This window comes from Vigna unguiculata, chromosome 7 (assembly GCF_004118075.2).
Source record: "Vigna unguiculata cultivar IT97K-499-35 chromosome 7, ASM411807v1, whole genome shotgun sequence".
In the NCBI taxonomy this organism is placed as follows: domain Eukaryota; kingdom Viridiplantae; phylum Streptophyta; class Magnoliopsida; order Fabales; family Fabaceae; genus Vigna; species Vigna unguiculata.
The window spans coordinates 3016554-3026818 of record NC_040285.1 but is presented as its reverse complement, the minus strand read 5'-3'; the positions used below and the strand labels follow the sequence as shown (position 1 = coordinate 3026818).

The 10265-nt window shown below is 31.4% G+C and overlaps 2 protein-coding genes across 5 annotated transcripts; both read right to left on the bottom strand.

Moving 5' to 3' along the window:
• Positions 1–625: 625 nt before the first annotated feature.
• LOC114191978 (remorin 4.1-like) lies at positions 626–3194 on the bottom strand. Of its 3 annotated transcripts, none has more exons than XM_028081461.1 (3): positions 2304–3194; positions 1325–1386; positions 626–1193 (listed from the first exon to the last, which is right to left on the bottom strand). In XM_028081461.1, the coding sequence occupies exons 1-3, from the start codon at positions 2973–2975 to the stop codon at positions 974–976; spliced, it is 954 nt and encodes a 317-aa protein (XP_027937262.1). In that variant the 5' UTR covers positions 2976–3194; the 3' UTR covers positions 626–973. The 3 variants fall into 3 exon arrangements, with proteins under 3 accessions (XP_027937262.1, XP_027937264.1, XP_027937263.1); XM_028081463.1 differs by having other exon boundaries at positions 626–1165; positions 1329–1386; XM_028081462.1 differs by lacking the exon at positions 1325–1386 and having other exon boundaries at positions 626–1165; positions 2304–3183.
• A 3459-nt stretch (positions 3195–6653) lies between these two features.
• Positions 6654–9866, bottom strand: LOC114189600 (NAD(P)H-dependent 6'-deoxychalcone synthase-like). 2 transcript variants are annotated; one of them, XM_028078213.1, is made up of 5 exons: positions 9422–9866; positions 7707–7950; positions 7435–7614; positions 6988–7059; positions 6654–6956 (listed from the first exon to the last, which is right to left on the bottom strand). In XM_028078213.1, the coding sequence occupies exons 1-5, from the start codon at positions 9811–9813 to the stop codon at positions 6846–6848; spliced, it is 999 nt and encodes a 332-aa protein (XP_027934014.1). In that variant the 5' UTR covers positions 9814–9866; the 3' UTR covers positions 6654–6845. The 2 variants fall into 2 exon arrangements, with proteins under 2 accessions (XP_027934014.1, XP_027934013.1); XM_028078212.1 differs by having other exon boundaries at positions 6654–7059; positions 9422–9865.
• Between the last annotated feature and the right edge of the window lie 399 nt (positions 9867–10265).

Below are 10265 nucleotides of genomic sequence, written 5' to 3'. Positions count from 1 at the left end.
CTAGTCAATAAGATTTAGATTCAGAACTTCTTTTAGAGTTATTCTCCAACTAAAATTTAGAGTTTTACTTTTAATCCATCATTAACAGCTGGGAGAGTCAAGTCAACTATATTTTACCATTTGTTTAGAAAAGCATGACATACCAACATAAGTGTTATATTGAACTTGTTAAGAGTTACTTTTGCTTGTTTAGATAAGTTACAGGTGAAATTAAATTTAAATCTTCTGAAGAAAATCTAAAGTTCAAGTTTTAGTAATGAGAAAAACACCATTAAAAGTAGAACTGTCATTGAAAATAATCAATCAAGTTTTTCTTAAAGATTAATCTCTAGTAAAGTTCATGGATATTTTACATCAACAATAACTTAATGTTGCTTTTCAATCTTTTCACGTGAATTTGTGATGATGCAACGCGAGTGTTAAGCTTCCTTGCATGTGTTAGCATGATCTGCAAGATATTTTCTCATAAACTAAACAATTATTTCTTTTTTTCTGTGATGGGATATGAAAATTAACAACTGATTAGAAAGATTAGTGAGGGCCACAAGATTGCGGAGAAAATTGCAAAAATGTTGGACACAGTTACGTGTCGGCAATGCATTTGCAAGTAGTGGAGGCCAACTAATGACAATAAACCAAATTTATTAATGTACAAAACGTTTAATCAGCAGCACCACCAACCCAAATGATCATCATGTCTATAAATTCTAATGCACTAATCAATCACTCAGAAACACTCCAATTGGTTTGTATATAATATAAGATGATAATGTACACCCCCCATATCTTCTTTTTTCTTCATACTGCATCTCCTTAACCCTTTAAGTTGAATTCAAAAGGAAAAGGACTCTCACCACCACACTATGTCATCTATTATGCCATGATATTTTCTTCCCTCTCTATGTTTCTTTTTTTGGTCATATTTGTCTACAAATGTGGTTTCAAAGTATAACATTTATTACTATAATACATCTTAAAAGAAAGATCTTTTGGTAGGTGCTCTTCCAACTGCTCTCATGAGGTTGGCAATCTCCAGAACCCTGGCTACTTTTGTGCCCCTTTTAGCCTCTGCTGATGCTTTCCTCTCCTCAGCTTTTCTGTGAGCTTTTGCTATCTCATTTTGCATTTTCTCCAGTGCTCTTGCTCTTTTCTCCTCCAGCTTCCTCTGCACAATGAGTGCAAAGTTTTGGTCACTGATGAACAAAATTGTAATTGCAAACAAAGTGCACTTATTAGTCAAACTTCTGTTTTACTGTCCAATAGAGTTGGTGTAATGTAGAATGAAAAAGGAAAAACAAGCATCAAAATCAAATCATTAGCCCACTTGCTTTTTTTCTGGCGGCTACCATCTTTCCAGCTCTTTTTTGTTGTCACTGTAAAAGTAGCCTTGGAGATAAGGCAATGGATGCAAGCCAAATGAGTCCTTTCATATATTATGAACATGTTATTATCCTATTAACCAAAAGAATATACTTTTGATGGTAAAAAATGCAGAAAGAGCTTGTGGCTGAATGATGACATTTTTCTTTCAATTTGGCATGACAGTATCCCTGTCCAAAGATGGGAAAAGGAAGAGCTTATGATGGAGAAAAATCCTAATTCAACTTTTCATTTAACATATCTTTCAACCTGGGAAGACTTTGATTTTAAACCCGGATTTGATCAAGACCAAGCCCTTGAATTGCATGCTAAAACAATAAACACACATCAAAATTCAAAGGATATCTGCTACCACTGACACTTTTTGTTCAGGGAAAATAGTAATATTGATCCATACATAGAAGTAAGTTTTTTCCCCAACCATTCCCACAAAACATGTTGAACATTGATCCATGATCCAAGAGTCTAAATAACAATAATTAAGCAATCATCAAGGGTATATCAACCCTACCCCCTAGCATGTCAACCATATCCAATCTTTAACTTCAGTTAAAATAAAAAAAAAAAAAAAAAACCCACTCATATGAAGACCCAGAAGAAATTAAGGTAAGAGTTCCTCTTCACCGATCGATTGGATCAACCATGGACTAATCTAACGACTCAATTTTAGTCTCAACAGTAATCATCATAAACAAGCACCACCATCACCCAAAAATCAAAATCAACTAATCATGATCATTAACTAACCCACTTACAGCCACCAAAGAAAAAAGTAGCCAAAATTCAACTCGAGAGTTACTATATATATATACCCATACTCTGGTACTGAAAAACACCTTGTTAAAAGAAGTTAATTTTTTCAATTTTGAAGAACTAGTCTTTGCCTCCATCCAAAGTAATTTCATAATTCATACATAGCATACCTCAACTTTCTTCATCCATGAAGTTGCTTTCTGAACCTGCTCATTCTCCCACCCATTTATAACAGCATCTTCCCTCTTGAACCTGTTGTTAATCTTAGCAACCTTTGCGTTTTGCCAAGCTGCTATCTTTGCTTCAACCTCCTCCTTTCTCACCCTCTGCACTGTGACCTCACTCAAAGCAGCACCAGAAGCTGAAGAAGAAGAGTTCCCTCCACGCCTTGGAGGTGATGATGAGGAATCAGCTCCCAAAGGGTTGCTATCTGCCACAATTGCCAAAGGGTTAGTCTCTTCCATCATCAGCAACTCATCCTCTCCGATCCTCCCCAAGTTGTTGCTATTGGTGTTCTCGTTGTTAATGCTGCTATTACCACCTCCTTCATTGCCATGCATCATATTCACACTCATGGGACTAGTGGTGGTGGTGTTGTGATCAATACTCGAGCCTGCTAGAACCAGGGCACTGAATTCCCTACTCACGCTGAAGTTCTCGCTGGAACCACCTTCTATGGACACAGAAGAAGAGTGGTGGCTGTGTGTGTGCGTTTCCCAGTTAGGCTCTCTTCTGGGGGGTGGGGTCAAGGCATGAATTTCTCTGATTTGTTGTTCATTATCAGTGTAGTCGCTGTGTTCCTCTCTGGCATGGCTTGTGGAAGGTGTTTGATAATTCAGCATAGGTGAGGATGTGTGTTGTGGTTGAGTCTGAACAGAGAAAGTGAAGGGAAAGTTGAGTAAAGAGTAGAGACAAAGTCAGGGGTTCAAGCACAACATCATGGTTTCTTTGTTTATTGTGTCTGTGTTGTGTTTTCTGAGATTTTAGTCCTTTTTATTGATAACTGAAAATGGTGCCAAAAGGATCAGTGTGTGGATATCAACTCAGATAAATTATTTTGTATTTAATAAGTGGTTTTGAGTATAAAATTTAGATATACTATACTTTTTGTTAAATGCTCAAAGAAGAAAGTTTTACCATTTATAGTGCTTTTATTCACTTGAACAAAAATAATCGTTTTTGGTAAAAGAGGGTAGGTTTATATAAAAGAAAATTGAATAAAAGGATATATATATATATATATATATATATATATATATATATATATATATATATATTGATACGTGTTTCATAAGTGATAATTAATCTTTAAGATAGCATGACTGATCATCTTTTTGGAATCTCTTCACAATTTCAACTTTTCTTGTTCATATTTATGATATTTGAGATTTTGTTTAAAGAGATAAATAGATATAAATAACTTGTTAATAGAGAGAGCAATTATTAGATCCATATTGTTTTTATTATGTGGAAAAGGATAATTATAATTAAGGGTGATTTTAAAAAGAAAAAGAATTATACGTTAACTAATAAGAAAATCTACATTGTTATAGATGATATAAAATTTCAGAAAATGTGTTGGATGATTCTTTGGATTCATGTTACATGTATGTGCTAAAATAATCAGAATCAATTGTTATTAGATTAGCTATAACTTCTTAATTGGTAATGTGGTTACTTACTATGGGTTGCTGTGGAGAATTTATTTAATGAAGAATTATATTGATTAGTGACATGTGTACCAAAAACATTCTTAAAAATTAACTAACTCATGGAACTGTTTTGGTTGAAATAAATATAAATGTATCTTTCTTACGTGAAGATGTTCATTAAAAAGATACAATATCAATGAAATTTGAATTCGATTAGGTATTTATATCACTCTTAAATCAAAACATTGACACCCTTCTCACTCCAAAATCTTAAGATAATGAATTTATGAATCTTTGTCCTCGTACGATGCTTCACTTTCTCGATGTATTCTATAAAAACAATATATGTAACGAAATACTATTTAATTTCCAATATTAGAAAACACATCAATCAAACAAAATAATAGTAACAACAGTAAGATTAATGTGAAAGTTACGAGTTTTGCTCATATGAATGGAACATGGCGATATTTAAATGCAAGTAATGGTTTTGTGAATTTTTGATGTGATGCACTTTTATTAGAAGAATCCTGAAAGAGCTAGCTATGGAATGTTGGAGGGACTCAAATGGACCACTCAATTCTCAAACCATAAAAAAATCCTTTGCTTTTCAATTCAACAGAAGAAAAATAAAAATAAAAATAAAAAACATATTTATGTGTGTTAAAACTAGTTTATTCCTTTAGAGGCTTCACGTTGCACACGGAGTGAGTGAGTGGGTGGTATTTTCTATAAAGATTAAATTATATTTAAAGTTTATATTTTAAAATTATATCAAAATCATTTAAAATTACGTTACAGTAAGATTTGATTTGTTATATATAATAACCCATTGAAATATAATACATAATATAATATAACCCATTGAAATAAAGTCATAAATCAATTAAATATAAAAAAAATATTTATTTTACATTATTAAAAACATACATATTCAATAACTTAAAACAAACCAAACAATTTTTGTTTTTAGCTTAAGAAAAAACTCCCCACTTGAGCCAAAATTCATTCTTTTGAGCGAATTTTGAACAAAAATAGAGGTTGAGTTGTACTGTTGTTTTTGTTTGAGTGAAAAAAATTTGACCGGAGAAAAATAAAAATGGGAGTAACGTCATTTTTAATTCTATTTTTCATGAGTGAATTTTTTTTTTCTTTAAGTAAAAATATTAGAAAAATAAACCTCAACAATATAACCATACTAGTTTTGAGTGATAATTTCAAAAACATTTTAATTGATAAACTTCTAAACAATCCAATTAATTAATTAAATTGTTATTTGCTCAATCATTTTTTACTCATTTTTTAATCAATTTTACTCTCAAGTATACATATTTACACTCATATCAAATTTATAAACTATGGTAAGAGAATATATAAATTCCACTTTACTTACCTAAACCATAATTAAAACTCAATTCGAAAAGATTTTATCTTTAACATGTATAATTTAGTTACTAAATTAACTTATTAATAAGAATATCTAATTCATAAAAAAAAATCAATAATATTCATGAATTCAACATTTAAATAAATTTTCAACCAACTACAATCGCTACATAAAACTCAAAATACAAGCAGTAAGGTGTCAAAACATGACATAATTTAATATACATGATACAAAAATTTGAAAAAATCACTTTTCTTAATTAACCTTATTAAGCATGACAAAATCATAAAAAAATAAAATAAAAATCTATAAAATAACTAAAAAATTATCCTCTTTGAATATCTTATTAAATAAAAATATCCATTAGCTCCTGAATCAGTATAAGGTGCTTTGAAATAAAAAAAAAAAAAAACTAAGAAAAAAAGTTTAGAGAAAACTGGAAGAAAAGAAAAGGAAAAGTGAAAAGGAAGAGAGAAGAGTGACATGGAGACGTCACAGTAATGGAATAGGTGAAATTATTAAAATATCAATTAGTTTGTTTACCATTTCGAATGCAAACACTTGGCAATTCTCTTTCATTTTAAAATGGTTTGTGGTTATCTCATGATAAAAAAAATAGAAAAATAATAATTGGATTTTTACATTAAATTAAAATTAACTTAGGTAGAAATTAAAAACAAAAGGTTTAGAAATATATAAAAAAAAAAGCTCGTTATCTTACGGAGGAAATTATATAAATTTGTTTATTATTCTTTTAATTTTTTTTGTTAGGTCTATAGACCAAGTTTATAGAGAGAATTTCACTGGAGAGAACAAACACCAATGAAACTTGAATTCAACCATATAAAGAATTGACACCACTTTCAACCCAAAACTTCAAGACAATAAGTTTATGGGTTTTTAATTTTATACAGTGTTCTACTTTCTTATTTTTAGTCAATATGAGACTTAGATTCATATTGGAATTCTTAACATTTTTAAATACTTACAAAGATGCTTAAATAATCCTATGCGACTTGGGTTGTTTTTGGAAGTGAAATAAGCATTTATTTAGATAATTGGATTCCTTTAAAAATATAGAAAAGTTTTGTGAGCAATTCCAATGGAAACACCTTTAAATTAGATTATATCTAAAAAGAAAAATGAAGGAGTGAGAAGTGTAAGAAGATTGGTCCATAAATTGCACTACAAACAAAAGAAGGTGGAAGAGGCTTATCTTCAACGTTGTTTTGTTTGATTTTCGAAAAGTTCCAGAAATTTTTTGCATTGTTTCGGTGGTTTTGTTTTCGTGATGAACGCGTATTACAAGTTCCACACTTTTCTCTGTCTTCTTCCACCATATTCATTTCACACATTTAATTCGGAAGTTACATCTTGGTCAAAGCTTCAAATTGAATGGTATATAAAATCTTAAATCTAAAAATATTATTGAGTTACACAACTATTACAATATTCATTTAAATTATTTTGTTTGACTAACATTTAAAAACCGTGAAATCCAAATTCATTTAAAGACATTATACAAACATTAAATCCAAATTCTCGAGAAACACAATGTATAGTATTCCACAGCACGTGAGAAGTAGACGAAAACAACATAATATCTATACAATAGAGAGAAATTACATCAAAGAGTGTACTCAAAACTTCAAGAAAGTGCTGATAATTATTTTTCAGACATGAAACCTAAGTTTCCCCATCCCAAAGGTTATCAAAGAACACCACTGGTCCGTTGTTAATACGAATCTGCTTGATTTGATTAATCTTTTCATGGTCATCTCTTGTAAGAGACCAATCAAATATTTCCAAATTTTGCTTCATTCTCTCTTTGTTGTAGCTCTTTGCCGCAATAGTCACACCTTGTTCATACAACCATCTAAGACTTACCTGTGACAATCAACTCATAACATTAATTAACTTTACTCATCATATGTTCAAGAATCAAAATCTAAGATGAGGAGTTCTAAATTAGGACTTGCAACACAGTCCGATAGTGACCCAATAGTCAGTGGAACAATAAACTAATAAACCTTTGCTAGGATAAGGTCTAATCCATGACTCTGATATCATGTCAAGGAATGGACTTTAAATCTAACTCAACTTTACAAAATCGACTTATAAAACAAGGATTATACTAATTTATATATTTTAAATTGACTTTATCTCTATTTAACGTGGGACTTCCCAGAGTCTCCATATATAATCTGTTGTAAGAAAAGATAAATTCAAGTGATTGACTATGAAGTAATGTTAAAGTGTAACCTGAGCAATAGTTCGGCCATGGGCTTGTGCAATTTCCTTGAGTATTTCACTGTCCATGACTTCATTGGTACCCCAACTGGCCCCTTTGGCTCCCAGAGGAGAAAATGCAGTAATGATTATACCCTTTGCTTCACAGAATTCTCTTAGCTTCTTCTGATGCCAAGCAGGATTCATCTCCACCTATTTTGTAACAGTGTAAAGAAATAGGTTAACACTTGTCAAACTCAATGAACATGAGAAAGAAAATGACCAAGATGAATTCATTGGACTACTTGATTGACAGAAGGGGGAATGGTAGCAAATGAGAGTAGATCTTCAAGTTTCTTGCATGTGAAGTTGCTGACTCCTATAGATTTTGCAAGGCCTAGTTTCTGACATTCTTCCATTGCTTTCCACACACCCTTTAAGTCAAATGTTGTTATTAGCTCTTCACTATATGGAGTTTCCCAATCGCCAGGTTTCACACTGATGGGCCAGTGGATCAAATAAAGGTCCAAATATTCTAGTTTCAGCCTCCTGCATAATGTCGTTATTTCAGCAGTGTACTCTCTTATTCCTTATGCAATATACATGATGCATGATGAAAGTTTCATGATATGGCCAAAATAGTGTATGGAGGATAATCCATACCTTTTGAGCTAGTTTTGATATTGAGTTAGACTTAAACTCAAATTCTAAGATAGTATACTTGTACCTATAGTGAAAATCTCACAACCAAGTCACCAAGGCACAACTTTTACACCAGGGCTTGCCCTCTAATTGATTCATTAGTCTGACAACACAAAATGCTTGAATTTGGGAAATAGATCATATCCAGTTCCATTTTTAACTTCACTTTTTACAGCTAAGATCCATGCTCTAAATTTTTCTTCAACTCATTTTGTTAGGCTTTACTACTTCTGCATAAAACAGAAGAAACAGAAGCAGCAGAAGTTAAGGGCCCCCTGCAGTAATTTTAAAACTGCACAGACTTTTGACTTGAGCTTGTGGCCTCTTTAATCTACATAAAACATTAAAGTTTGTACATGTAGCTATCCTAAGGCTTCTTTCTTTCACAATGAAACAGGAAAAGTTTGTTATTGTAACTATTTTTTTAGGATATCTCCAATGACATCTGCAGTTTAATTAGTAACTCTATAGATAATTATGTGTGAGCAATATACAATTTTGAATATTATCCTGTCTTTAGCATATAAGAGCCAGGACATTATACTATATGGTTTGTTGTGCTAAATCTTTGTCTATGTAGCTATCCTTAAACCTTTGTTGATGTTAGACCCAACTGCAGCTTTTTAATTTTTACTGGTCCTGTAAGTTTCTTAGTTGTAACTTGTGTTTTATTGTCCTACTTTATTTATTTACAGATGCAGGGTTAGAATACAAAATTAGTGAAGTTGCTTAAAATAATAGAAAAAAGATTATTTGTCAGAGCTTTAAGCCAATATACATGTAACCCTGAACATAACTCATGAAGTTGATCATGGATCCTAGATAACCAATATATTCATGGAATCCAGAGAAGATGATCATGAAAACTAGAGAACCACCATTAATCATTCACAACTGTGGTCATCCAGAAAAAAATACTACTTAACCGTTGAGTGCATCACTGCATATGCATCATATTCAGTAGAACATATTTGATCATTGAACTCTTAATATCTATTGTTTCTTAAAGTAAACATTTCCTACTGAAAATTGAGTACAATCACCGAGAATATAACACAGAATTTAAGGTAGAATAATTTATTTATGTTCACATGTAACTGATCAAAACAAAACAAAACAAAACATAGATAGAGTTAGAAACTGAAGAATTGATTGCATCCCTAACATATTTCTGTTTTGAATGGTAAATAAACTATAGACCAATTTGATGCACTGAAAAAAGCCCCCAAATGAAAGTTACTAATTAAAACAGCCATAACAACAAATGAAAATCTTACTACAGCGATTTTGACGTTGAAAAGGATGAAGTTTTGCTTACTGGAGAGATTTGTGCAGAGCAGGAAGCACAAGATGAGGAAAATTATCAGTGAGCCAGAGCTTAGAGGTGATGAAAAGCTCCTCCCTAGACTTGATTAGACCGAGTTGAAGAGCTTCAGCTATGGCTTCTCCCAAGGCCTCTTCAGATCCATAGAATGATGCAGTATCAAAGTGTGTGTAGCCCAATTTGATAGCTTCTATTACTGCCACTTTTGTGGTTTCTGCACTGCTTTCGTTTGTATCAGCTGCAGTTCCAAGTGCTATCACTGGCATGCTACACTGGTTGGAAGAGGATTTTAGCATAACTTGGGGAATTTTAGTTAGAGACATGATGGTATCACAAACCTTATGATATTTACTTGGAAATTGATCATATACTTGGTGTGCAAACATGGACACTTTGCATCTCTTTATATAATAGTGATGTATAAAAAATAATTGTGTTGATACTTTGATATTGATAGCTATTTTACATATGTATGTACAAGGTTATGTTTGAAATAAGAGAAAATGGTTTATATAATGGTAACTACATTATATACTAATATAGTAAATTTGTAATCTGCTAATATGTTGCTTCTTCTTCTTTGTGAAATCCTATTTAAAAAAGTAGTATAAAAGATATAAGCTAACATAAATTATTTATTTATGCTAGGTTATATTTAAACAAATATAAAAGGATTTAATAGTTGATCCCACTACTAATAGAAATGGATTATAATTGGATGTTTATTTGATTAAATATTTTTTTATGTCAAATTATTTAAGAAACTCGAATAGCAATAAAAATAGCTTTCCAAAATTGACGACTTGAATTGACCATAGGACAGAATTGAACATTTATC

What these genes read in the sequence shown, in the direction of transcription:
- LOC114191978 (XM_028081461.1), bottom strand. Translation starts at nt 2,975, where the DNA reads ATGCTGAATTATCAAACACCTTCCACAAGCCATGCCAGAGAGGAACAC. An exon ending in CATGGATGAAGAAAGTTGAG is followed by an intron (nt 1,387 to 2,303) that starts GTATGCTATGTA and finishes CTTATCTCCAAG; the next exon opens with GCTACTTTTACAGTGACAAC. An exon ending in AGCCGCCAGAAAAAAAGCAA is followed by an intron (nt 1,194 to 1,324) that starts GTGGGCTAATGA and finishes TTTGTTCATCAG; the next exon opens with TGACCAAAACTTTGCACTCA.
- LOC114189600 (XM_028078212.1), bottom strand. Translation starts at nt 9,813, where the DNA reads ATGTTTGCACACCAAGTATATGATCAATTTCCAAGTAAATATCATAAG. An exon ending in GCTCTGCACAAATCTCTCCA is followed by an intron (nt 7,951 to 9,421) that starts GTAAGCAAAACT and finishes GACATTATGCAG; the next exon opens with GAGGCTGAAACTAGAATATT. An exon ending in ATGGCCGAACTATTGCTCAG is followed by an intron (nt 7,060 to 7,434) that starts GTTACACTTTAA and finishes TGATTGTCACAG; the next exon opens with GTAAGTCTTAGATGGTTGTA.